The 25046-nt window shown below is 44.4% G+C and overlaps 1 protein-coding gene across 1 annotated transcript in view; it reads right to left on the bottom strand.

The window, feature by feature from the left end:
* LOC119394273 (intermembrane lipid transfer protein Vps13) overlaps positions 1–25046 on the bottom strand; it is a 191352-nt gene that overhangs the window by 125384 nt on the left and 40922 nt on the right. Inside the window, 11 exon segments of the mRNA XM_037661555.2 lie at positions 1563–1679; positions 5296–5533; positions 9884–9969; positions 10736–10892; positions 13751–13891; positions 14638–14788; positions 16191–16308; positions 16470–16557; positions 17180–17288; positions 20977–21129; positions 24784–24842. Of these exon segments, the coding sequence (XP_037517483.2) occupies positions 1563–1679; positions 5296–5533; positions 9884–9969; positions 10736–10892; positions 13751–13891; positions 14638–14788; positions 16191–16308; positions 16470–16557; positions 17180–17288; positions 20977–21129; positions 24784–24842 (1417 nt within the window).

The raw sequence follows: 25046 nt of genomic DNA, 5'->3' as shown, positions 1-25046 counted from the left end.
GCGTTTCTTCATTATCAGTGAGATGGCGTTAGGAGCGCGACGGGCGCACTTAAAGGCGTCGGCCAGCTCTCTCGCTTCTTCTTGCGCAGGGAGAACCTTGCCCTTGCGCTGTCTGCTCGCGCGGGCGCTCGAACAAGCTACCGCAGTGTTCATGATTCTCAGCAGATGAAGCTACGTGGTAGCTTTCACTGCGCGTCGCGTACGTGTAGCTAAAAGCGTTTCAGATGTCGTGCACGTAACGTACGTGTACTTTTCACGTTTGCGTATGAGAAGTCCCTACGCACGTGAAATTAAAACTGTCTAGTAGCTACCGGGTATTTAAATAGCCATGGAATGGCTTCATTAAAGGAGCTTATTTCCTCACGAATCAACCACCGCAAAAGTTTTTTAGAATCTGTCCAGTACGAGCAGAGTCACAAAGATTTGTCGCCCGCTGTAATTGCTTTCGCTCTTCTCTCGTCCTGACGAAAGCGCTGGAAGCTAAGCAGGGAGGGGTGGTACAAGGGAAGAATGTACGTCATGCGTGCCTTGTGACCTTGAGCAGTATTCCTTTTCTTTTCTTTTTTCTTCAAACGCACGGCATATTTTCAGTGTGATCGCGTGCGCGTGCGGGCAAGTGACGGCCTCCTGCGGCGGCCGCAGTCACTACCGAGCGCACCATGTTCAAATCGGCCAATGGTGTGGAACTTGTGTCAGTGACGCCGTAAGCATCATTTCTGTCGAGAGAAGAGGAAGTGATTTTTAGCTGACTTTGCGAATTTATTGTAAATCCCAGGCCGCGTGTTGCGCTATAATGTTTGGCTCGCGTGTTCTCGGGAGCCTCAACTACCGATCAGCAGCATTTTCTGACTGTGCTGAAAAAGTGTTGCAGGGTCCCTTTACATCCTAGCAGTGTCAATGCTAGACCTGTCTTCCATGCTCATACAAATACAGTCGAACCCACTTATAACGATCCCAGATATAACGATCTATCGGTTATAACGACCATATTTCGGTGCACTTAAGATTTTCCTATGCTACCCACTGAAATTGTGTCCACATATAGCAAACATTTTTCAAAGCCTCCTACTTTTACAATGAACACTTCAGACACGGTCACAGTAAAAATATGGCGTATACGAACGAAAAAAAAATGTTAAAGCAGGCCTTCTAAAGCATAAGAGGCACGCGCTGCACGCAACTATCCAGGGATGATCGGCTCCACGTCGCGGTTCCACGGTTCAGTGAAACGGTGTCGCTTGACTGCAAAGCGGTTTAATTCACTCATGCACGCAGCGGGCGTCGCTTCACAACGCGCAAAGGCCTATCTTCTCACAGGAGGGGTTGTTAGCACTTTTCAATAAAAATGCGCAGAAAAAAAAAAGCGACTTGGTTGCCAAGTGCATGTTTTTGAGGGCGAATCCATTTACAACGAACTACTGATATAACGACCAGTTTTCGCGGCACTTTCGAGTTTGTTATAAACGAGTTCGTCTGTAGTGGATTAGTCCAAAACTGACAGCAACATTATGTCCCTGGCTCTTCGACAATGTGCATGCAGTACTAGCCATCGCACAACATACCTCGAACAAGAATGTCACAGATGGTCCTGTTCTTGTTGCAAATCTCCAGGGCGAAACCAGTCAACGAAGCAAACAGGTCCATGCTAATAATCACGTTGCTCGATGATTTTTTGATGCCTGAAAGTGTTAATGCGAAACATAAGATTGTTAACATTTAGCGTTCACAAGACAACCCTGATTCCTACTTTTCCCAAAACTATAAACAGCTGGTGGATTTATAGCAACTCTGAAACACTACTATGAAAGTGCAGTTCTGTACAGAAATACGTTTACGCAATAGGCAAAATGAAAATATCCTAAAATTCCACATTCCCTATGCACAGAAGAAAGCAAGGCTTCTGAAACAAACAGATGACTCCTTTGACTCAGTGGGCTTCTTCGATCAGCTGCACTTGATAGACCTGGACAGCTAAAGGTGGCCCCCTTCAGCCAATGTATGTTGCATGCAAGCACACACACATTTGTTAGTGCATAAGATAGCTTTTTCTAAAATTTTCGCTGGTACATCTTACATATGCAAAAACCATGCATGCTTGCATGGTGAATATGTTTTTTTATTTCCTGCAAGTACACTGAACTATCTGCGGCAGCATTCTTTAAAAAATCAAATTTTTTATTATAACAGACGAGTGACACAATATATAAAAAAAGGCACCAGAATTTTTCAATGATACGCATGTAGTGCCCGACGTCTATTTGCTACATGAAGAGGACCACTTAGCTGTCATCAACATTAGTTTTCGTTTAAGAAGTCTGGACAGTCCAGCAGTAGTTGCAGCATGCCATTTGTCTTGTGTATGCATGCTCAGGTGTGACGAAATCTTCGTCATGTGTTTGCCCAGTGCTTCTTTGGCCTGAATATACCATGCCACGAGGCAACAACAGCAACATGGTTCCAGGTGCTTACAAAGTCATCCCATCATCAGCCTGACTGCACCCACTGCAGGGCAAAGGACTCTGCCATATTCTCGAACTGAACCGGCCCTGTTCTTGCTATGGCCACGTTATACACGCAAACTTTTTCATCTCATATGCCCACCTTACTTTCTGCCTCACCCTCGCATGCTTGCTTTCTTTTGAAATCCAGTCTGTTGCTCCTACTGACCAGCAGTTACCTTGGCTTCTCATTACATGCCCACATGATGTCATTGACCTGCTTCCCTCACTTCTTGTCTCTTAGTGTTAAACCTATTCTTTTCCTCTCCATGGCTCGCTGCTTCGTCCTCAATTTAAGTTTAACCCTTACAACATGACATACAAGCCCTGCAATGCTGCTGGCTAGAAAGGCAGAAATTTTTTTATTGTGCATCAGAGACTGAGGCCTTCTACGTTTTATGTAGAGTACACTAAATATACCTGTTTCAAGTCCCAAGCCTTATTCTGCTAGAAATCGCAGCTTGCGAAAGCTATTGGAAACTTATTGCCACGTGTGAGTATGATATTTAGCAACGAAGGTACAAGCATGTGTTTCATCATGCTAAGTTAAAAGTATGCGTCTTGTACACCGATTCTTCCCACGAAAGTCACAATAGGAGGTGTGTCATACATAAAGGTGCGCCTTATACTACAATGACAAACATGGTACATGCATACATTTTATTCACTTTATCGCATAATTAAATTCATGGTCGTCCTAAGCATACAGTGCTTGTCAAGTGGCCCGGCAGTGGTGTAACATATCTTTACAATGCATAAAAAATTTGTATCAGTAAGTTCATTACATTTCTCTCTAACTGAAAGCAGGACGCGGTAAATGTGCAGATCATAAAGCTGCTCTAACACTGAGGAAAAAAAATTAAAAAAGAATAACAAACTTATAATTCAGAAGCACAGTAAGTGTATCAATAAGCACAATAAGCCTATAAATAATGCTATGACACCAAAGTGTCATTATATAAAAGAAAAAAAAACAAGCGAATAATTTAAAGGCATAAATATTTGTAGTGCAGTTGGATGATGCAAGGACACAGTGGTGAAGAAAGCAGAGGCATTTGTTAACTGTCTGAAAGTATACGCCATTTTCTAACTTCCTCGATCATTTTCCATTTCATGCTTATGTAATACAAACCAACACCGATATAAGTAATTTTGGCAGTGCTGAACTGTTATGAACTGAGTGTTACTGAACTGACTGTATTAGGCAGTGTTAGAAACACGTAAAGAGGCTCAGTGCCATGCTGACATTTAGATCTGAAAAAAATTTTGCCATATTGGCCTATTGGGGAGCACTGTCCTGTAAATGTATGATCCCACAACAAGCGAAATGGCTGATCCGGTTGAGATTTATTACAGCTCACCAAAGTGAAATCATGACAAGAGACCGGATTTTAGGCAAATGCCTATTTTGTTCCTTGCGCTCCTATCGCCCCACTTTGATATACGAGTATGAATCAGAGGTTAAAAAAGGCTTTTATAGTGTTCTTATAGTGCCTATGGATGCCTATTTTGGCATTAATGCCTAAATGCTTATAAATGCCTATAAATGCCTGTTTTCAAAATCGGCACCTATATGAACACTATTCAGCCTCAAGTTTCGCTTTAGGGTGCAGTTTTAGATCGTTATTCATGTCACTGGGCAACACTGTTCAGAAATCTATGGCTTTCAACATAGTCTTCTAGTTCAACCAACTTCCAGCAGCAGTGAAGAGAGATGCACTGGCCAGCATACATCGCCACGCTGACATGGTGTGAGCAGTTGGCGAATGCGAAACCGCGGAGATCGATCAGGAAAAAGGAGAGTGAAGAGTAAACAAAGAAAAAAAAAGTGATGTGCATATGGCTTTTATTTTGTTGATAATTTCCTTTTTAAAGTGTTCACCACCAGGGGAGAAATTGGCTCTTTGCGATTCGACCTGACCAAAAGGAGACATCCCTCCCTTCTGGTCTTTTAGCAGTTTGGCTATCTGCTCCTGCTCTGCCCTTCTCAACCATGCCGAAAAGAAAGACACCCAGGAGTGTGTTGATTTGACGGTGGACACTTGACTCACAATGCTACAGAATAAACGGAGAGACCATGTTCTGCGAACCATGTGGGAAAAAGAACAATTGCACGCCTATGTTCAACTGTTGGCACCTTTGTGCCATCATAAACAACATTTTTTTTGTTTTCCTGCTGTAGACATAGGTCGCACACGTCTTCGTTTGAAATCATTTACATTTACGTAAAACTTTATTGTGCCTATATTTACGTTGTTGGAGGCCTAAAACTTCTTGCCTACCTATTTCTGCCTACATTAATGCTTAAAAACCCGGGCTCTAATCATGACGCATACAATGGTCCAACACCAGCTTGCAGTGCCATTCCATGCCAAGGAGCTGTATCATGGCCTGTCAGTAAAAATAGCAATTTTGTCCATTGTGTGAATCCTTGCTGCCCATCTCTCTTTACAATTGAGGTATGTTCCAAATGCAATGCATATAATCAATCAATCAATCAATCAATCAATCAATCAATCAATCAATCAATCAATCAATCAATCAATCAATCAATCAATCAATCAATCAATCAATCAATCAATCAATCAACAAAAAAACTTTAAACAGATAAATTACTTAGGAGTGCTTTGGACTGGGCAAGTTGGTGTGACATCTGCAAGGTTCAACAGCACGATGGACTAAGACGAAAGACATGAACAACAGAATCGGCACTGGTCCTGTTGTTCATGTGTCTTTCGTCTTCGTCCGTCATGCTATTGAATCTTGCAGATAAATTACGACATGGGTAAGAGCTCACCAGTAGAAGAAGGCTTGCTGCCGAGTGGTTTCGCTGCAGTGGTGGCTTGAATTTGGCTCTCGGAAACCTTGGTCTCCTTCTCCATGGTGCCCAGCTCTTCATTCAATTGAGTGTACAATGTCACCAGGGCACAGATGGATTCCTCATGCATAATCAGCATCAGTTCAGAGATGTCCAGGGTCACCTTCTGCAGTGTTGAGCCTCTCAAAGATTCAAATTCTGGGTGCTTCTTGTTTGTCTGCAAAGATGGAAGAAGAAGAAAATCTGCATTTCTGCTTGTGCAACTAAATTTTCATTGTGAATAAAATTAACCATCAAAATATTGTAAATCAGTTTTTGACAGACTGACTCAAATCATAAGGTGCCGCAAAACCCCTTCCCTCCTCCCCACCAATGTAAAGGATACGCCAATAGAAAGAAGCGGATGATAAGGGGGGTGTAAGGAGGGGCATAAGGCTATCACTACTGATCAGAAATTGGTGATTAATGCATAGACAAACTACCCCTTTTTTTTTTCCCCGCCGTAATGCATTGCACAACGGTCATATGGCTGGCGTTTTAGGACCTGTGGGCCACAAATGGAGTCTTCACAAATGCGAAATGTTGGGCACACAAAAGCTTATTTTTGTTTTTACAAGAAAGAAATTTGACATGTCGATGGCACTGCGATGTCTTTGATATACTGGTCGCAATGCTAAGCTTAAATTACCATGTAGACCATGGTGAGCAGAAAGTGGTGCTTCTCGCATGTGTCAGAACACTCACTGCTCGTCTTAATTACAAAACCGACGTAAGTGGCAAGATACTGTCTGTAGAAACTGTGTCATGTAGACGCTGACGCACCATGAGTAACAAATAACAAGTGAACATCCCCCATGCATCTATCACAAAGCGCCATTTCACCAGCCAAGTTAATGGGGCAAAGAGGGATCGTGTCACGTTCATCCCGACTTCTTGCAGAACCACAAAACACTTCTACGGTGGGCTTCACTTTGCATTCACTGCCTCCCCTAATTGCAAAGTTAATAGGCCGAGCATCAAATTCTACAGTGAAACCTCGGGGATACAATCACAGCTCATAAGAATTTCGGGGTGATACGAATTTTTCGTTGGTCCCCGCCAAGGCCCATTGGCCTGCAATGTAATGGAGTACGGTTGTTGCGAACTGATTTTCATCTAGCGACGTTTGATATAAACGTATGCTACCGCCCCAGGTACGAAGAGGTGCTGTCCGTGCTGTCACGGAAGACGCGCCAAGCACGTGTGAGCGTGGGAACGCAAGCATGGGCATGCACGCTGCACCGCCAAAACGTCAGAACCATGGTGTAAGAAAAACCCTTTTCTTACGGTCAGAATAAACCTTCAGAGACGCGTCACGACCTCCGAGGTTGTGTGCACGAATCTTTGAGGCTCTTATGTGCCTCCGTGTGCCTTCGCGTTTAGATTACAGAGGACATTAGCGCCTCTGTAATCCTTTTTTTTTTTCTAAAGCGTCGACGCGGGGCTGCTGTCGTACTGTGTTTACACGTGCATGCCTCGTGCATCAGACATCCTATGAAAGGTGGATGTGGACCGAAAGAAGGCGAGGATGGTCTTGGCAAAGGAGTCAGGCCTCACAACATCAACACGCGCGACCGTTGAGGTCGCACTTGTGCGGGCACGGCCGTAAATCTCCCAAGAAACATCCCCAACACCTGCGCAAGAGCAAAATCATAACACAGGACCGTGGTTCTGTAATTTTGTGGCCTTGATCCATCGCGTCAAAGTGCTTCTTTCCTTACTTTCGCTGCAGTACTCCAGTGTCATGAAAAAAGCACACTAAAATTTGAAAGGGGCTACTGCTGTCGCGGGTCACAATACAACTGGTTCATTTATTAAATACGTGCGTACGGGCCGTATATTTACGAGTGCTGATATGACTGCCGACATATAAAAACTTAACTGACAATCATTCAGGGTTCTTCCTGACGTTGCTGCGACCCCGAGAAACAATAAATGAAAATGTACGCCAGCTTTCTTTTGTTGCTACGAATATTTTTGGTGGTCCAGTGAGATTCGTATCACCGAGGTTTCACTGTATTAGTATCACTACAATTGCCGACAGATTTTTGAACATGCAGGATGAGGCCACAGAGTCGTCCATGTAATCAGACAGTCCGAAAAAATAAACTCTAGCAACAGACTTCATCATTTCTTACATCGGCTGTCCAGCAAATTTACTTAATTTTGTTCCATTTTGGGCCTCACTAAACAAATCTACGGTGGAATCACACTGAACTAAACCTGCAGGACCTGGAGAATATGTTCCATTTAGCAGGAGCTTCATTTACTGAGATATGTGAATAAGGGCACAGCAGTCAAATACAAAACCAAGCCAATTAGAGGCACTTCTGTTTAAGCGGTAATATCATTTAAGCGATCTTCATTTGTCGAGGTTCTACTGTACTTGAAATGCCGCAGTGGTTGAGGCCACAACCACACTTCACTTTCTCTTGTCACGTGCCGTCACAAAGCGCATACATGCATGCACAACTTTGGCAGTGGTACCATGGGACCATGTGATACCATGTGGTACCACAAGGTACTATGGGAACTCCTTGAATAGGAGGTGTGGCTGGAGCCTTTGTTTTAACAAGTGAACTGGTCTTCATTAAGGCAGCATCGAAGACAAGTACACTTGTCGAAACGTTGGCTCCAGCAACATCCTCCGTTCGAGGATTTTCCACCTCTTAAAGCTTCCATCTTGCCCTGAACTTTTGCCTTCTTTAAATTTCCACATACAGTCGACGTCCGATTTCCCGGACGCCTGAAATTCCGGACATGCCTGATTTCCCGGACTCATCTGTGGCACCGTCAAGTTCCCCGTAGAGTCAATGTATTAAAAAGTCCGAAATTCCGGACGCTTATAGCCTTCGCCATCCGATTTCCCGGACTTTTTACTGTTAACCGCCGACCCAAAGTCACCATTTTGGTCGCCATTTTGGTTGTTTTCATTTTCATATCCTTGAACCCGCGCATCAGCAGCAACGCCGCACCGCGCCGCGGCTGCCGTAACCTCGAAACCGCACGTGTCAATCCGTTGCCAGCCGTAGCTTAGCCAAGCCAAACCTCACTGTGTTCGTTCACGTGTTGTTTTGTCAGCTGTGCCAGCTCTGCGGTCGTGTCTGTGGTTGATCGTTTGCTGCTGCGCGCTACCTTCAGTAATCACGTTTCCCGACCTTCAGCATCCACCGAGTTCCTAGCTGTTTCGTGCTGCGCTTTTCGTCGAGCGGATTCGCCGTTTACAGCAATGGCACCGACTGCTCCTTCGTCTTTGTCCGCGCCTTCGAAGCGCACAAAGCCACCTCGTAGGCTCACGATGACGAACTGCCATCCGCGGACGTTGCCTTCGACGATCTGCGCGCTGGCGGCGTGTTGATTCCAGCCGAGATAACCCTTGAGGGCTTCGCCGACGCTGACAAAGACCTCGAGCTATGTGCGGAGTTGACCGATGACGAAATCATTCATCAAGTTACGGAGGATTCCGATGCCGACACCGAGAACGAAGAGCCAGCTCCTACACAGCCAACGAACACGGAGTTGACGCGAGCACTGATGACACTGTCATTGGTGTACAGCGGCAACATGACGTTGACTGAAATTGAGGCAGACATAATCGCGGGCAAGTGGACCGTGCAAAAGAAAATAAGCGACTTCTTTGCGCCCAAGTGCTGACCTATGAGGTAGTGCCGGCCACGTCGTATTTTTTTTTTTTATAAACGGCTCTTTTCAGAGCCACCTAAACAATGCATTGGCTGAATTGCTATGGGAATCTTGTACTCCGGCTGTGACCCTCTCCGTCAGCGAAAAATACCTACCAAAAATGTGCGTTTTCACGTGCATTCGTTTTTCCGGACTGCCCGATTTTCCGGACGTTTTCGCGGTCCCTTGAGGGTCCGGGAAATCGGACGTCGACTGTAGTACCACGGCACACATGGTACTATGTGGTTCGGTAAAATGCATACATTAACGTGCACATGCTACCAAACAAGTTCATTTTTCCCTTTTTTTTTTAATCTGTATTTTACAAACCAAAACAAAGATGTGCTATGAGGGATGCCGCAGTGGAGGGCTCTGGGAATTTCGACCATCTGGCGTTCTTTAATGTGTACCTAAATCTAAGTACACGGGCCTCTAGCATTTCGCTTCCATTGGAATGCAGACACCGAAGCCCAGGATTCGATTCCCGCGACCTTCAGATCGGCATTCAAGCACCATAACCACTAGACCCCCCTGTCAGGTCGAAGGAGTTCAAGTTTATGAGATCATGAATTATCAGCAGATCACTTATGATCTGTCCCTACAACCACACGTCTAGCCCTAGCAAGTCACCATGTCCCATCATCGAAAATGTTATCCACACCAGTGATAAGGGCATCCATAGCTGGCACACCCTGCTATGAGACACCGACAACAGCAAGGCTGCAAGTGTTGGCAAATTCATCAATACGTCCCCGCTACTCTGAAAGGGTGGGATCTCGCTTCCTTTCCACACTGGATAAACTAATCCAACAGGTGTAGGGCAACTCCACAAATGAAAACATTTTACCTGCAGAATTACGAGGCTGATTGTGCTTCCCGTATCAGGGTCAGCGGTAGAGTCGAGAATTTTCAGTGGCCCAGGGCGGTTGGGAGCTGGAAAGTGACACCGAAGGCTTACAATGAAATCACGCTTCAGATGAAATGCAAGTGCTGCATAAATGCTCATGTCCACAATGTAATTATTCTTTTCCATACCATGTGTATTAACAAATTTAAAACATGCATTACCTATTTTACTGCCTGTTATCTGTATCGCACTAATGAGGACAGCACACAGTGAAGGTTTTGTTCTGCCCTAGTAGTAAGCACCTACTAGGACGATACAGTGGTGTTGTCATAGGTGCTATACAAATCGTAGGTAATGCAAATAGACAAGCTATATAGAATATATTAGAGGGCTTATAAACTGCTTTATCCCATGTGCCGGAGGTGTGCTTTGACTTCAATGCATATTATTTTTTTTTTAGATTATGTGCACAAAAGTACGGTAATTACTGATTAGAAGTTACTCGGAGAGGGTTTCTGCAAGTAGTGAAAGGCGGGCTAGTCTTGGTACACGTCTCAAAGAGATGTAGTCAGCATCCGTCCTTACGTTTTCTTTTCTTCATCCTGTGTTGGCGCTGTTAATTCATTCTTTAAGGGTCTGTGCACTAAGGTGGACAAAGGGTGTTGATAAAGACGACAATGACGAAGTAACCCTGAGCTTACAGCTATGGCCGCACCACACATTGCAGTATACTTTTTTTTTCTTCCAAAACACCTCCCTGTCTTATCATTCACAATGGCATTAGTGTATTCCTGCACACACAGAAATTTCAGCCATATAACTAATTTCAGCAAAGAAATACAGCGAGCGAACCGCTGAAATCCATGTGCTCCAGAATGGTCTTCTTGAGGCGCAATTGGCAGCGCCAATCCAGTGGCCGAGATTCAAACTTCAGGCTCAGCTGCTGCGCTTGGAAGAGCACCACTGGTTTCAGAACTCCCTTTATTATCTGCGAGATATCCAGGGCCACCTGCAGTACAAGTCATAACACACATGCAGCTGTGAGTAGTCAGGCACCCCACAAAGGATTCACAGAAGTAGAACCAACCCTCGAACTGTCAAGTTCTCGTAAACATAATGTTTGAAATTTAACAATATCACCCATAAGAAAGGGAAATTGACAGCCACCCATTTGTAGCACGGAGCCACAAGAAAATCCATACGAATTTCTCAGAAAGAAAGCGTCTTAGTCGCCGAAAAATTCGTCCTGGTCCAGGGATCAATGAATTCGTGGTCAATCAATTCTCCCTCACGCTGCCAATCGCTAGCTTCCTGGATAGATCAATTGGCAGAGTGACCGCCCCGGAAAGACATTGGTACCGGGTGGGATCCTCGGACCAAGACAAATTTTTCGGCAACTAAGAAGCTTTCTTTCAAAGAAATCCGTATGGATTTCCTTGTGGCTTCATGCTACAAATGGGTCGCTGTCAATTTCCCTTTCTTAACCCCTCCGCCATCTTGCGAGATTCCGCAGAACTGATTTGCAATAATATAGCTCCTAGTTCTTCGGAAAATTACAGCAAAACCTCTACATAATTTCAAGTCACTGGGATCACAAAAACATTTGAGAGGTTTTCATGTTAACAGAACATACAAAAAAGAATGGGACCCAGAGAACTTTGGATTACTCGAAGTAATCAGACACTGGTTTGCAGTGTCTGCTAGTTCTAAAACTTACGAAGTTTTAAAAGCCTGCCTTGTGGCTTACCTGCATGCTAGATGGCAGGCCTGTAATGGTACTCTACAAAATGGCAGAAATGCAGGTGAAGGGTTTTTGAGTGTCGGAATATGCGACGTGTTTGTCGATTATGAGTGTTCAGCATGCATTCGTACGCAGTATGCAAAGTGTTTGTTGACAAACACGCATTCATAGAAGTAGAACTAACCCTTGAACCGTCACGTTCGTCTAAATATAATGTTTAAAATTTAGCAATACAGCACATAAGAAAGGGAAAGTGACAACCACCCATTTTTAGCACAACTAAAGTATTAAAGGGCTTAAAAAGCCCTTTAATTAAATTAAAAGGCTTTTTTTGGGAGTAGAAGTTATTTCGAACTTGATCCCGCTTTTTTCGTCTGTTCTTTTAACCCGAAAACCTCTTATTTTTTTGCGTGACTTGAATTGAGTGCGAGTGCGAGTTACTCAGTGGGTTATGAGCGTTCAGCATGCATTCATGTGCAAGTGCAGAAAATGTGCACTTAATAATTGGAGCATTTTGCATAGCTTTCACGAGTTTCGTGGTACTGGTTGTCAGTGTGAAGCAAAATTACAGGGCGACTGCTCGTGCCAGAGGAAATGGTGGAGTGCGTAAGAGCGAGGTTTGTGCCCTCGCGTTGCCAGATCCCACGCTGTGGGATTATGTTAAGGACAAAGTTTATGTATCCCCACGGCCAACAACACTGCAAGAACTGCTGGAATGCATCATTGCTGCAGTGGTGGAGATTGATAGAAATGTCCTAGTGAATGTATGGACGGAACTGGGTTACTGTTCAGATGTGTGCCGCGTGAGTGAACATTTGCAGAACGCAGCAAAAACTTCCTCTATCACCTGACTGTACGCCGTATATTTGTGAATAAACAGTGCTTTGAAATCCAACGATTCATTTAGGCTAACCCTATATACAGCACAGACCACTTACAACTTGACTGCTTATAGCGCAGGACCAGTTATAATGCGGTCTTCTCCGATTCCCGTTTATTCTGCTCTAGAACTACATGTACACGCATACCACTTATTGCGCATGCGTGCCTGTGAACTTGAACATATTGCACATAGTGCTAAATTTTGGCCACTGTTCAACATTGTTTTTGTATAACTCTGTTCCACGCAGAGAAGTCTGCATAATCGAAGAGGTCTGAAAAGTTAGTGGCTTTCAACAATAGCGATTTCTTTTATGTTTTGTTCTTCCTGCATTCATTTAGTCAGCAACGCAAGTTCTCGGACTTACCCTTTCAAACTAAAAGGGAGAAAAACACCGCAGTCGCATGTATAGATTCTTGGACACGCACAACCGCTTGCACAACATGTTTTGCGTTCATGCAGCCTTTTAAAATGGTTGTATTAGTTACATAATGCGGTACCGCTCACAGTGCGAATATTCGCGACTCCGGCGACTTACGTCATAAGCGGTCTGCACTGTATCGCGGCTACTATTGTATGACCCATTTGAAAAAATATTTTACAAGGCGCACATGAGACAGGCTTGTAGCCAGTCATTGAAACCTCACGCTCTCATACATGCATAACAAAATTACCCGTGGCCAACTGCAAAGACTTGAACTGCTCTTGTGGATTCTAACATTAACTAATGATGGGTGGCACCATATTTAGAGCAGTAACAAGCACCATCTAGTACTAACGGTTTGAGGAAATAAAACCGGCATGCAACGTTACCTCAGAGATTAGGCAGTGCAATCTAGCCCAATCTCAGAGGTCATGAATGTGGGTTTGCACGAGTGTTTCTTTTCACAAATTTTGCGCTCCTATGTGGGGTGGTGAGCATTACAAGCCAGCTCACGTGCAAGTAAATACACCCATGTTCATGTTTGATAGGAAGGAAATATATCTGGGGTTTTACGTGCCAAAACGACAATCAATGTGATTATGGGGCACACTGTAGTGGAGGGCTCCAGTAATTTCGATCATCTGGTGTTCTTTGACATGCACCGACATTGTACAGCACACAGGCCTCTAGCATTTTGCCTCAATCGAAATGTGACCACCGTGGCAGGGATCGAATCTGCGGCCTTCGGGTCAGCAGCCGAGCACTGTTTGAGAGGAATGTCAAGACTGTTTATGGCCGGTAAGTGACAGAATCGGACTGCACCTCGGTTATTTCGAAGTCCAATTCCAGGTCAGTTGCATCGTAATCTTGCCGTGGCGCGCTTCCTTCACTGCTTGACGAATCTCCCTTGGGAACCACGTTCAAAGCAGTGGTCGTCTCAATCTTTGTTGGAAGATCAACTTCCTGAGAAGAGGAGAAAAAAAAAATTGAAGGCCCAGCTTGGACAAGTTAATATACAGTAGAATCTTGGTGACTAGGAACCGCTTAAGGAGAGACATCGCACTTTAAACTTTTTCCAATGTCAAAAAGATCAGCACAATTGCAGCCAAAAGCACCTGCTATAGCAGCCGCCTTCAGGTAAACTAAAGGAGACTGGACGACGCGAGTTATCACTGTGAAGAAACCAACAGCAGCTGCCAAAGACAAAACTTCAAAAAATCCTTGCCAGTTTTTTTTTTCAGTTCACTTTATGCTGACACTTCTTGATGTAACAGTTTGCACAGATTTACTTATGTTTTACCTGTTCTCTGAGCCCAGCTAGAACTTGTCTTGTGCAACGACTGTAACATGCAGTCTTGCCAAGACTGCAGATCCCATGAAATCTGCAATGGTTATTCATTTTTGCAACCTTTTGTTCTATTTTAATCCTTTGTTCACATTTCTTTTTATGTTAGGGGCACTGCTGTTACAGACAATTCACGCGCACTTTTGCCAGGCTTTTCACTTATAACGAGGCTACTGATGCTTAGGTAATATTTTAACCGTGAGGACATCCATCATCCACATGGGGGAGTAGGCGGTGCCCTCTGGCTCAAGAAACCTGACATGCCAAAAGCCATTCAGCTTGTACACAAAATTCCAAACATGCAAGCACTACCCTTAAACAGAACAGTCGCGTAAGACGACAGCAAACAGATTGCTTCCCTTACAGGTAACGAGACGACAGGAGCTGCTTCCACAACTTTGGGGGGCGTGCTGGCACCAACCGTGGGGATACTGTTCAAGACCTTCAGTACTTGCACCAGCTTGAAGTCGGTGACTGACACGCGCAGCAGCGGCAGCTTTCCAGTTACTCTAACTCTGCAATTTAAACACACAGTTATAATGAAGCAGTCCAGAGAAACAAGACAATTTCAAGGCTCTGCAAAAATGACAACAATGTAAGAAAAATAACCAACATAACGAGAAACCAAGAGCTACAACAAAACAGTATCCTTCAACATGAAAGGTAAAGGCAAACACTTAGTTGTGTAATGAACTTGACAGCATGGTCACAACACTGCTATCTGTGACTGCACAAACTACAGTAAAACCCCGCTCATATATGTTCCTTGTTTATATGTTTTTTTGTACGTGTAACATTCCTAGCAATGAATCCAAGCAGTGAATCTACAGACACCTATCTATAAGAATCCCCTTCTCAAACATAGTTCCTGCAACGTTTCTGCCCGATACGTTGCGAACTGTCACTGTGCTGGATGTGCCGAGGATGTATGTATAAATGAGCTTTGCAATGTGGACTACCACAAGGCCATCCAAATACGAAAAAGAGTCTGGTTGTGGCAGAGGCACAAAAGAAACACTATCAAATACTAACTTAAGCCATAAACTGATGAATAAATTCTTCAGAGGATGAGCTCTGTGCAATTCATCTATTTTATTATTTAGCAGCACCTTTTCCCGACCTTAACCACTTGTTGGTGTTATACAACTCTAGGCTACTGTTTTTTTTCCCAGTCCCATGGAAAACGTATTAGAGGGCCTCTGCTGTACAAGCTTGGCATACATTAAGTTGCAAGTTGGCAAAACAGATGCTCATAAACTTAATTATGGGGCAAGGACCAAGATACGATTGAGGCATGCTGTAGCACAAGACTCCAGCTAAGTTTCAACCACGTATGTTTCTCTAGCAAGCGATGAAATCCAAGTATACATGCACATTTTTGCATTTTCCCCCCAATGGAAACACAGCCACCATATGGCCGGGAATCAAACTTTCATCCCGATGCTCATCAGCATGATGCTAGATCCACAATGGCTGTTCGTAACCTTGCTTTGCACTTTCACTTAGGATGTGGTATTCCGGGTTTTTCACATTTCCACTGTTACGCGACACGCACTTCAAGCCTACAACTGCTACACTGTTGGCACTGCAAATTCTGGTGTTATCAAGTATATTTTACAAAAGGATTGCCAATCATTCATGAACTATGGTGGCCAATAAATAGGCATATAGTTGCACTAAATGACTTGGCCGCGTCGCTCATCACCGCTACCATACACTGCATCTTTCTTTAGCAAGCTCGAGACAAAACCATGAAGAATAAAGAAAAGTTGATGTTTCATCAGTGTCATCCTTGTTGGTCACTTCCACGTGATGATATTTATAAGCTATAGTAGTTGTACAAATAAGACAGCTGTCGTTTTAGCTACAGCTCATGCTTTCACTCGAAGCTCATTGCAGTGGTACAAGGGCACTCACTTTGGCAAGCGGACGTTGTCGGCGATGATGCACTTATCGATGTCCACTAAAACATCCGTGGGCTGCAGGACGTGCAGCTCAGAGTTGCTGCTCCTAAGCACAGACTTCCACTCCTTGCCTGAAATCACGGCCAAAAGATATAGTAATTTGAGTAGTCCGAGTCTACAGCAAGTACCTAGCACGAAGTGGCAATGACTCACTGCAATATGCAGTAATGGTCAGGTGTAACATGAATGAGCGAAAACAGGACTTGCACTTTAAAAGTTCAGTAGCACTGACCTGGAGGGCACACCACCACTTCAGTGGCCGTCACTCGTATGGTGTATTTTTCATACGCTTGGGATATCATCACCTGCATCACTTCAGACTGCACAGAGAGAAAAGAAAGAACAAAGAAAAAGTCATGTAGCAATCAATACATCAGTTCTTGCCCTACCTTAACCTTTCCTGCATTTCCTTGCTATCACTAATAAAGACTGTGGTCCAATACCTTAGCTATCACGTTTGGGAGATAAACCTTATCAAGAACAGCTTACACCATGTTGCTTACTACAAACAATGCTTTGCTTTTCAACAGAACTGCGAACAACTACCAGCTGCCATCTGTGGAACTGTACAAGCACATCTTTCTTTCGTATTGGGCATTGAATGTGCCCTATACGCATATAAACAGCAATGTTTAGTTAATATTTTTTCTTATAGTGGATTACTACTCCACTGATAGCATGCTGCTGCTGTCAATAATCAGGGCATTAAAGGGACACCATCAGCTCTTCAATATAAAATACTCAAAAGCAGTGAGAGTTTTATCTGCCAAGATGTACAAGACACGTGAGCTCAACTTGTCTGAAGCAGGTAAGGAGTTCGCATTCCATTTCAGACCAGTCTATGAACTATGACAGAGCCACTCTTATAAGCTATTTGGACGCAATCTTACAAGCAATAAAAACAAGATGCACATATTTCATGCACTAGGCAATATGAAATACCTCGGTGCTTCCAGACTTGACCAGGTCGCGCACTGTAGGCGCCTTGCGACTCCTCGGCAAGCCGTGAACATAGAGCTGACCAAAGCTGATCACCAAAAGGAGCTTGTTGCTGAAACCACAGAAACAATACAATACACAACAGCACTGTTGGGATGTATGTACTTCACATAAGCCAACTCCAGAAAAAGTAAATGCCAGATACAATGATATGTGCACACAAGAGGACACACCCTAATGTTTTACAGCTACACATTCCCTGCACTCCAACACATACTTAAAGGGACCCTAAAGAGCAAAACGTTTTTTCTCGCAATTGTAAAGTAGTCTTCCACAATACCAAAAGCACCACGCTTTCTTCGAGAAGACGTTTAATAAGCGAGAAAACGCGCAAGAAGAAAATACAGGTGGCGACGGCACCTTGGAATTCCCGCACCATTTGCCGTGACGTCACATATTTTTGACGGCGCCTGCTTGGGCCTACGTAGTTTCTAATCGGTTAAATCGAAGTACATTGACCCCTGAGGGGGCCAGAGACTTGACGTAACGAGTTTGTGGAAATTTCATCGAGCCAGTGGTGCCAAAATGCGTTAAATGCTCTTTGAAATCCTTTACGTCATAAATTACAAAGTTCGGCGCGAAATTTAAAAATGAAACTTTGAACTTGGTTTTCTCCTCTAATAATAAACCTATGGCGGTGAAATAAACTACACAAGAGTTCTCCGAGCACACTTTATCAATCTAAACCAATTCATTGTTTCTCTTTAGTGTCCCTTTAATGGCCTCTGCCTTTAATGCTATTCATTCAATTCAAATTTTGACACATTGCCAACAGCAAAACACAAGACAGATAGGAAAGCAGCCAATAGAACATGCTGCCACAGAGCAATCACCAAGTGAAAATCCTAATAGTACTAAAGAGAGTGGTCGGTTCACTTTTTAAGCAAGTGCATTAATTATGTGCATGAATATAGAAAAGGCACCAATGGTGACTCGAATTCACCCAATGCTCATGTGTTATACGAGGCACGCAGTTGCTTATTAACTAGTACCCTCTGTAAGCTATGTGAGGCATGCTTTATTTTGTTGAAGTAGAAAGTATGCTGTGAGTGCCTAAAAATAAATTGAGTTTTTCCAGGATGGTACTCATTAAAGCAATCCAGAGTGCCATATTGACATCCGTGATGTTTCCCTGAAAGCTAGAACTGCACAGGACAACTTCCATTTCAGTCAATAAACATTAATGTTTCTATCTTAAATAAAGATAAGAAAACAATTAGTGAATCTTCATTTCTTCCAATTTTTATAGGTTATGCAAGGTTCATAGTAGTTGTGTTCTCCCACTGTTCTCTGCGAACTGAACAAAGCACCTTGTTTATATTTGAGGAAATTAACGGGTACATTATAGGTAATGCAGAAGCAAAGTTTAAAGCTTGTGGGTCAATTGTAGCCTTTGCAATGAATTACATTTGTCATTGCTCCACTGCATTAAAAGTATGTTTTAAAAGTGGCCCAAGGTTTAGCCCAGTCGTCTTGAGGTTATGTGGAATGTTACCAACAAGTACAATCATCAACACAACTGACACTGACACTTAGCCGGCGACACATGTCCATGTTGTGTCATTTGCATATTGCCTTTCACTACATTGCCACCTTTGGAACACACATGTGAAACATGGCTGCCTCTGTCGCATGGGATTGAAAGCATGCAAAAAAGGAAGTACAGTAGAACCTCGTGGGTACGTTTCCGAAAAAAAACACGGAAAATAAACGTACAATCCGGGAAAATGTACGATCCGAATCCAGTAAAAATTGAGGCTGACAAGCCCATATTGAGATGCAAGGGCAAAAGACATTTATTTCTCAAAAAACACAGAGGGACTCTTTGATTTTCGAAATCCTAGCGTCTTGCTGGCAGCCAGAGGTCAGCCAGCTAGTTCTGGCAATAACGTCGTGGTCACGTGTGTTGAAATCCCGAGAAAACCCGAATGCCATTGCAAAATCGAATTCTGGGACAACCAGCGTAAACGTAAGGAAACTCTACCACAGTGTCAGTAGATGAAACTTTGCGCCGCATAAGCGTCAGTTTTTTCTGCATTGCTGCTTGGAAATATGGGGCTAGGTTTGCTGAGGAGCAGAAGTGATATCCTCAAGCATACGCATTTGGGATACGATCACGTACGTTCACCAGATCACGCGCGACATGCCCCGTACATGAAGAAAACTGCTGCCCCACTAAAGGCTTAAGAAGCTCAATTCTGCGCAGTGCACGTAACAATCGCAGTACAACACGATATGCGAAATCTCGCAAAAGTGATAAGTGTCCCCAAAAGCGACAGCTGCTTGTGGCTATCGCATACTACGTCGCACACGCACTCGGATCAGTGCGTTCTGTCTTAACTTGAGACATGCGGTGGTATGTTCATCGCCCCTCGTAATTGTACCATCTCACACGGCGGTACGGATTTTAAAATATAACACCCAGCGTAATGGTAACCGAAGGTGAAGTCCCCAAGCACCCGCACTGCGATCCGTCTAGTCCACACAAAGATGGCGGCGAGCGCGCATCGTCTTGTTTTGACGTCTGATAACCAGAAACCTTCCAGATATCTTCCATAACAAAGTTTTTATGGCAGGTTCTGACGACCCACTGGTAGGCAGAATTGTCCAGCCAGAGAAAAACGAACGCCAACTGGAATTGCGCTGCGTGATGGGCGGAGCAACCCGAAAGCGAACGCGCTCCGAGAGAAAAGTGTGGGGGAAATTATCAGCCATATTCACTGGGCACAATGGCGGCGTTGCTATGGTTACGTGCCACGGCGTGTTGTGCAGCGGCAGCCATGCGGCGGCGGCATGTGCGTTTCCGCCATAGGGTCTGAACAAAAGTTGTGCCAAGTGCTACAGAAAAGACTTTTTTTTTTAAAGTCGTTTGAAGATTTTGACTGCCAGCGTCGCTGCCTGCCTTCGGGTCAGTGTGTGGTTGACAGAGAGCGGCGATCGAGCAATTCAAAGAACACACGGAGGGGACGATCGAGCAATTCGGAGAAAACGCGGAGGGGACAAGTGAGCAAAGCAGAGAAAGTGCAGAGGAAGGAAAGGCACTGCAGAGAAGCCGTCGTCGCAGCGCGCTGGCTGTCTGACCCTTCGCGTTTCACACACGAGAGGGCCCTTTTTGCACACCTGAATGAGAGTTTCCGACTACAAAACGTATCATACGACCGCAGTTTTCAGCGGTGCTGAACGTTGCTGCCGAATAATCGTATTTTCCGGGAATGTATTAACCAGAACGTATTACACACAGCTGTATTCGGTTATTTTTAATTTTCGCAATTTTGAGCGTAGGAGCCGGGAAATCGCACTAAGCGGGAACGTATTAACGAGGTTCTACTGTACTTTGACAAGAGCTCTGTAGACTCTTGTATGGAAACAAAGAGATATGTTCTTATCTGAGGGCTCTAAAGATGATTCTGTGGAAAGACCAGAGTGAAGCCATGCAGTAAAACCTTCTTAAAAGTATCACTTTATGCAATTGCAATAAAAAAACAACACCACTCTTATTCAGAAAAGAAAAAGCTTTACGAACTCAGTAAAAAAAAGGATACTTCGGTAAGTTTGGTACGATTTTCATTTAAACTTTCCAGCATCAGAGCAAAAAAACAGCAACAGCTGGAAAGAAGAACTCTGTGAGTGTTGCATGCCGTACACAGGCGCTGCTGAGCAAACAGATCTAGTGGGGGCATCAGAAAAACCCGACATCAGCCCTGTTATTTGTGAATGGTGGCAATGCTGTAAGAACTTACTCTTTCTTCCGACCACCTTCGTGGATGACGAGGTAGGACGGCTTCAGATCAACCAGCACTTCAAGAGCTTTCCGCTGCTCGATAGCATGCTGTAGCCCAGTGGCCGACATGGCCTTGATGTCGTTCAGCTTCGATACTGCCTGTGCCTGCAACCTGCAAGTACAACAGATAAATGTGCTGCAACTGTAGACAAAGTCTCAAGGCAATGCGCACGGTTTAGTCAATAGGCTCAAGTAAACTTAACAGAACAGTGTGGTTAAGGTTACATTCCATGCTAGCATCTATGGGTCAGTTGATACACTGTTTCGGAATGTGCAGTGGATACAGTGTCAAGGCACAAGAAAAAAGAAGACTACACACAACAAACACTGAACCCAAGGTCGAGGATTTGACGAAAGCCTGTACAGAGAGGAAAGAACATGGTTAAACAAAATGTACACTCGAAAACCTTGTTCATAATCAACCGTGAAAATGGCAAGCAATATTTTTTTTTTCTTCAGTTGGCTAGTCTAACTGAAAATAATTTTAAAGTTGGTTCATTATTGGACATCTTAGAAGAAACTGAACTGTCTGTTACTACACCTCCCAAAGGTGGGATTCACTGCCAGAGATGACACTCTCCCGCTTTGCTTTGGCTAGTTTTCACCAGCAGTTCCCTTGAGCTCTTTCAAGTGTTGGAGGAGTAGGAGCATGCCACGTTGACGCCACAAGCCCCTCACTATCTTTTTTTCTTCGTTTTCTATTCTGCTTTTCGGCAACCTTGAAGTGGCCCCATTACGCACTCAGTGTTGGATAGAGAAATGGAAATCATGTACCACAGTTTGTGACATGCAACTACTGGTCTGGCCACACGTGCAACTCCAGACTGGCCATGGACATTCCAAAGAGGCCTGTTTGCGGGCATACGCGTATTGATTTCCAGGGGTGCAACAGCCGAAATAGAATTTGGAGCAATTTTGGAGCAGGAAATGTTGCTTTTGGAGCACAAAAATCCAAATTTGGAGCAGGTTACGAAAAAAACCTGAATTTTTTAGCACGAAATCCCAAATTTGGAGCAGTATAACAAAGAAGGCTTACTTTTAGAAAAAAAATATGTAAAACCATTCAACATCAGCTAACTCGTGCACATGAACACTGCTATTTCAAGAAAAGCAGTGTATTGAGCACCCCACAGTGTGAAGAATGACTAGGTCCATATTAGCATTTGCAGGGCCTGTCAAATAATTCGACAGGCACTGCAAATGCTAATGTGGACCTGCGAACCTGGCAACCTCGAAATTCGGAAGATTCGAAAAGCAGGAGCAAGTAGGGGTGGCGAAAAAAAGAAAACTGGCATACGCTTTTATTTATTGTTTCTCAAGGCTGCACAAATGCCATACACAGCAGCTCCAAATGATTGCCAATATTTTTTTAGACGTCAGCGATCATACTAGTACTTGTAATTACACAGCGTGTGCATGAATGAGTAAGGTACAAACGTGCTGTGTCCCCTTCTAAATCTCAGTGCACTTTTCCGCAGGACACCAGTGTACTGCGGCAAAAGTGGCTTAAAAAGCGTTCTGCACGCAATAGAACACGCATCAAGAAATTTGAGAACTATTGCCCTTTTTTATTGCGATAGCAATTATATGGACACTCTCGACGAGTTTTTGCCGTCATATCCCGCATAAAGTCCAAATTGATAACATCTTCCCGCACATAGTATGTTCTACCGCGGGTAAAAGCGCGCGAGTGTGGGCAACGAATGCGGCTGAAGCAGAGATCAAACGAGCCAGCCCATCTCCGTAGCTCGGAGGGCGCATAATACCACTCCGCTCGGGAGACTTGCCATCGAAGCAGAGAGGAAACGCCCCACCCGTCTTGAACGAGCATGAAAAGACGCGAGGGGGGGAGTACTGTCGCTAGAGCAGCAACTTTGAACTTTGATTCTAAGGGCGCCCTAAGGACGCGATTGCTGGCGTGCGCGCTATCTCGGCAGTCATCGGCGAGCAGCTCGTATATCCTGCTACGTGATGCGCTCTCAATGCGAAGACACTGTGCAGAAAGAGCATCTTTCCCTGGAGCGGCCGTATTATTGCGATAGCAATTATATGGACAGTCGGCTGGTTTTTGCTGTTCCGTCATATCTCGTGTAAAGTCCAAATTGATAAGATCCCCCCGCGCACCGCATGTTTTACCGCGGGTAAAAGCGCTCGAGCGGGGACGACGAATGCAGCCGAAGCAGAGAGCAAACGAGCCGGCCCATTTCCGTCGCTCGGAGGGCTCATGCGACAACATTACCGCTCAGAGGCCTGCCAAGCAGACAGGAAACGCCCCGCCCGTCTTGAACGAGCATGAAATATGCGAGGTGGGGGGGTGTCGCTCGAGCAGCAACTTTGGACTTTGATACTAAGGGCACGGTCGCGATCGCTGACGTGCGCACTATCTCAGGAGCCATCAGCTGGTGGCTCGTATACCCCTTCTACATGCTGCGCTCTTAACGCGAAGTGACTATGCGGAAAGAGCATCTCTCCCTGGAGCGGCCATATTCTCTTACGCCAGCGTTCTGTAGTTACGCGAGATTGGATATAAAAGGGTTAGCTGCCAGCCTTACTTCGTATAACATCACAATTTGTTGCTATCGCATTCATTGCTTCGCCCTTGCGGTGAAACTATGACTTTTTTCTAGAGCTGTGCGAATAGCAAAATTTTGGGTGCGAAGCGAATTCAAATATTGAAGTGTGAGTGCGAATCGAATCGAATATTTTTCGAATATTTCTAAAATATTTTTCGAATACTTCGAAGCGAAATTTCAGAAAAAAAAGTTGGAGAGGATTCCTAAGCATATTCTTATGAGATAGCAAAATGAAAGTGTTTCTTTTTGCTAGGTTGAAGCGCAATGTAGAGGCTGAATTGTATTTACGTTCATGATTTGCTGCAACCAAAGTGTTGCCAACAACACTTTACATATGGTAGGCAAAGATGCCATTCCCTCAGCCTCTCCTCCTCTTTCAACTTCTGTGGAAGCCCAACTGATGTGGCGGGCAAGGGTGTGCTCCCTTCAAGTCCGGAGTTCCAAATCTGCCTCGTAGACATCGATATATAACAACATCGGAAATTTTGGATGCTAAAAAGCTTCGGCGTCTGATTTTTCGGACTTCCTCGCCAAATTTCAGGCCCAAAACAGCATTAATTGAGCCCCCACCTCTGCCACATCTTTAATCTCCACGCGAGATCGGATACAAAAGTTTGCTGCCTCACTTCGTATAACATTACAACGTGTTCTATTCGTTCGTTGCTTCACGGGGGGGGGGGGGTTAGGGTCTGCACATCTGTATTGGATGATGATGCCGACACTGCAGATGACCAACGCGGCCTCTATTTCTTGCTAAAATTTGCACAACTCAGAAAATTTTGAAGCTGGTCGGGCATTTTGGCGCCACGCGGCGCAATTTGAACAAATTTTACGGTTTCGGCTCAGCTTGGCGCAGAAATAAGAAAATGTATCAAATTGGCGCAATTGCGCAGCTGTTGCATCCATGCATTTCACTCTCTTGAAGCACGTTCCATGAAAAAAAAGCACGCACTGTGTGCTTTTTAATTTTGATGGTTTTCACAGCATGCAGGCACTTCGTGTTTTCCCTACTCTGTCGCTACTGAGTTAATCTCGTTCATTGCAGTTGCCCAAACCTGGTGAGGGGTCCCTTCAAGACATTGAGCTACAAAACTTGCGAAAAAAAATACTCCGCCTTTTCAAGGCACCACAGCAGTTACTCAAATATATTCACGCCTTTACAACCTGAAAAATAAGAAAGAAGAACTTCTCACTTGTCAAGAGTAGCCTGCTCTGGGGGGCTGAAAACATCCACCAGGGCAGAGATGACAGTCTGTAGAAACACAAGTGGAGTAATAACATGTAAGTAAATGACAGACATGAGGTTGTTGCACGTCTCTCCAGACAGAACAACAATCCTCCCAGATTAGTCTATTTCTGCAGCTGCAGAGACACAAGTTTATGCTAGGGCCAACTTTATAGCAGCTGGCTTCCCTATAGAGTACAGGCGAAGGCAACTGTACCTTTCCGCAATGGT

Source organism: Rhipicephalus sanguineus, chromosome 5 (genome assembly GCF_013339695.2).
Source record: "Rhipicephalus sanguineus isolate Rsan-2018 chromosome 5, BIME_Rsan_1.4, whole genome shotgun sequence".
NCBI lineage: Eukaryota > Metazoa > Arthropoda > Arachnida > Ixodida > Ixodidae > Rhipicephalus > Rhipicephalus sanguineus.
The sequence above is the reverse complement of the archived record's forward strand: the minus strand, read 5'-3'. Positions and strand labels throughout refer to the sequence as shown.